The sequence below is a fragment of the Stegastes partitus genome, unplaced genomic scaffold (assembly GCF_000690725.1).
Source record: "Stegastes partitus isolate 25-593 unplaced genomic scaffold, Stegastes_partitus-1.0.2 Scaffold291, whole genome shotgun sequence".
Taxonomy (NCBI): Eukaryota; Metazoa; Chordata; class Actinopteri; family Pomacentridae; genus Stegastes; species Stegastes partitus.
In genome coordinates this window covers 361,329-364,519 of record NW_007578022.1, presented here as the reverse complement: position 1 = coordinate 364,519, position 3,191 = coordinate 361,329, and the positions used below count along the sequence as shown (strand labels likewise).

At 42.2% G+C, this 3,191-nt stretch overlaps 1 protein-coding gene across 1 annotated transcript in view; it reads right to left on the bottom strand.

The window, feature by feature from the left end:
* The window catches only part of adamts3 (ADAM metallopeptidase with thrombospondin type 1 motif, 3), a 255,775-nt gene that overhangs the window by 81,750 nt on the left and 170,834 nt on the right, over window positions 1–3,191 (bottom strand). Inside the window, exon 8 of the mRNA XM_008282959.1 lies at window positions 13–156. Within this exon, the coding sequence (XP_008281181.1) occupies window positions 13–156 (144 nt within the window). The remainder of the gene's footprint in view (window positions 1–12; window positions 157–3,191) is intronic.

Genomic DNA, 3,191 nt, shown 5'->3' with positions numbered 1-3,191 from the left:
GCTGGTACTCACTGGATGTATCTCTTGAGCTCCTGCCCGCTGCACATGGACCAGTGGTACCGATGGAAGGCCGCCTGCACCAGCGGCGCCATGACGCTCCCCATCGCCGTCTCGTCTCCGCAGCGGTTCCCCTGGCCGTCGTGCTCCATGCCCAACCTGCAGCCACGGAGGGGAAAATATTTAAAACACTGCAACTACAACCAGAAAAGTCAAACGCCCTCAGAGATGTTGGTGTTGTTGTCTTTGGCTGCACCTGTTGTGATCACAGGTGTGTTTTCAGTGATCTGTGTGTCAGTCAGCCGGCACCTGGGCCACACCTCCATGACAAGGGGGAAGACAAGAAGGGAAAAAACTGTCCGCCTCTTTGTTTTAGAGAACACCTGCTGGATGATTAAAGAGGCGTCACCGCTCGTGATTTACGACTGCAAATACATCAGTCCTTATTGTTTTACCTCGTTAGGCAATAAATAGACTCTTACCAGACCTTTATTTAAATGTACAACATGAACTTCAGTTTACCACTTTAGGTAAATGAGCTGCTTTCACACCTTTTATAAGATCTTAGCGTATGAGTCACCACCAGAAGAGAAAAACAACTTATTATAGTGACTGAAATAATGCACATAAGCGAAGATGAATTATATGTGTGGGATGCTTGACATTTAATTCAGCTCTATTATAATTCCAGTTGTAGTTGTAAGAGCTATTTTGTGAGCTATAAATATTGCAATAAGTACCCACTGATTATTTACATAAATGGTTCCTTTCTACATACGTGTGATTACTGAGCTGTTTCTTTGAGGACATGTGGCATCTTTCGTCTGTTTTCGTTGTGTTTATGTCGCTCATTGTAAAGCAGCTGCACATGAGCACGGTTGATGGATGTTATATGATGACAAAAACACTTGCAAAATCGAGATAGACTCTTGTAGAATCAGTTCAACTTCTCACCATTACATGAGAGAAATCTTTTCATTGCTGTGTTGAGATACACACAACAACAATAATGTCTCGATTGCATTGCGTAGATATTAAGATGAGTAGATATCAACATAAATATTAGGCTACAGGGTGTAGAGAAGGTTTAATTATGATCACATTTGATTTAACTTCAACATATTTTTTCCTCTTTAGCGTGCCGACAAGCAGCTGGTATTGTTGCAGTTTTGCCACACAAGTCCCCACATCTCACCGCAACAAAGAGTAATTCAATCAGGTAGACGGGATGTGGATCTCAGTGCGTCTCTCAGGCTCTCATCCAACAGAGAAACTGTCTTTAACTGCAGCCTTTAAGCACACAAACGACTTCCGTCCGCTTTCTGCACGGACAAAAGGATCCTCTGCCAGTGGTGAAGGTCTGGGTTATTGTTCGCTGTCTGTGAGTGGCTTCATTATTCTGTTCCGGGAACTGAGACGCCAGCTGTTTGCTCGACAGACATCGGTCCAGATGAGACATTAGAAGCGCTTCAAAACGCAGACGGCGGTTTGGATGAAATGTTATAGAGAAAACGGGTGACATGTTGGATCGCTACACCTGCTGTTTGTTAGACTACGATGTATCCTGCAGCCCATTTTTCTGACTATATTTTTTCATTTCAACAATCGTGTTCCTTCTCGAGCGACAGATTTGCTGTTTCAGATGATTTTGGCGGCCGTCATTCAGCATTAGACAAATGTGTGTAATAAAATTTGACAGCAGGTCAAGCAGCTCTTCACTGCAGCTCATGGGATTATTTCAAAACCTCATGAAGCAATAACCGATTATGTAGATTTTCTCAGANAATCTGAAAAATGCCAAATGTCCCAAAGGATCTGCTGCCACAATCCCAGTGCCTAAGACCTCAGGAAACCTCCAGACGACCATGCAGCAAGTGGATTGATTAATATTATGTGGAATTTAAAAGTAACTCTGCCTGCTAAATGTTTCTATTTCTTTTTAAATCTTACTCCGAACTGAAACGACCCTAATTATAATTTCTTAGTGGAGAATTTAGTAGGAAAATCTGAGTTGACATGTTTACACTTTGCAATCAATCTTAATTCGTTGCGTTCAGCCTGTCTTCATCCCAGTCTCTCTTTAATTTACCGCCTAATTAATTTATCTATCGAATCAAGAGAAAGCTGCGTTTTGAAGACAGCAATCAAAACGAATGCACCGTTTGATTTCACGCTGAAAGCAAAGCACCGTCTAATTTAATGTTTGGTTATCGTTGTTGCTCATTTGCATAAACGTGAATGAGTATTTTAACTGAATGCTGCACAAAGACATTCAGCTTCCTTTTGCTTTTACGTTGGAGTTATGTATTTATATAAGGACGGCTGGCAGGTGGAGAAAAGTGTCTCAGCTGCAGTAAATCCCAGTTTGGTTGTTTATTTTTTCAAGGGGCAAATCCAAACTCCTCTGATACGCCGATGACACATAAGTGTGTGTGTTTGGTACCCGTCCTGCCACTTTCACAACCTAAGCTACTCTCTTTATGATCCGACATTATCACACCGCGGCAACACTTGTCGTACTAAATATGGATTTTTGTCTCCAATGGATCCAGTTATAGTAGCTGCAGGCCGCTCTAGAAAACTCCCCACTGCAGAGATGTGGCCATTGATCGCACGCTGACGCTGCCTACAGTCTGGTGTCCTCGCTCCACTAAACTTTCCCGGTCAGAATTGGATTCTTTTACAGCTGAGTGGAAAAAAAAATAAAAAATCAATGTTTGTGAACTGAGCAGAGGCCATGAATTCATCTGCCGAGGCTCACACTCACTCACATTATCATTCAAACACAATGAGATACACCGTAGTAGCAATCATGAGCTTATTTTTAAAGCCCGAGAGTCTGTTGCTGTGCAGGATCTAAATCTGCTCCACAGCTTTTAGCATTTAGGATTTCTAGTGAATTAAAAGTGTGAACATGGACTCTGATAAACAGACTATTTTACAGCATGGACCGCATCACCGTGCTGCCATTTAATCCTCTGAATCCTGAGCTGCACATTCTTAGCTTCTGCCACAGTTTTCCTCACTGTAGGATCCTCTTTTACTGCATTAAATGTCTTGCACCTCTATGGAAACGGCACAACTAAGACGACGACTCGAAAATGTCTTCTGTTCAGTACGACACAGTTAGAACGCCATAAATCATAAAAAGCGTCTTTGTGTGTCTTAAAAAGCACTAGATAAGTATTATGTGT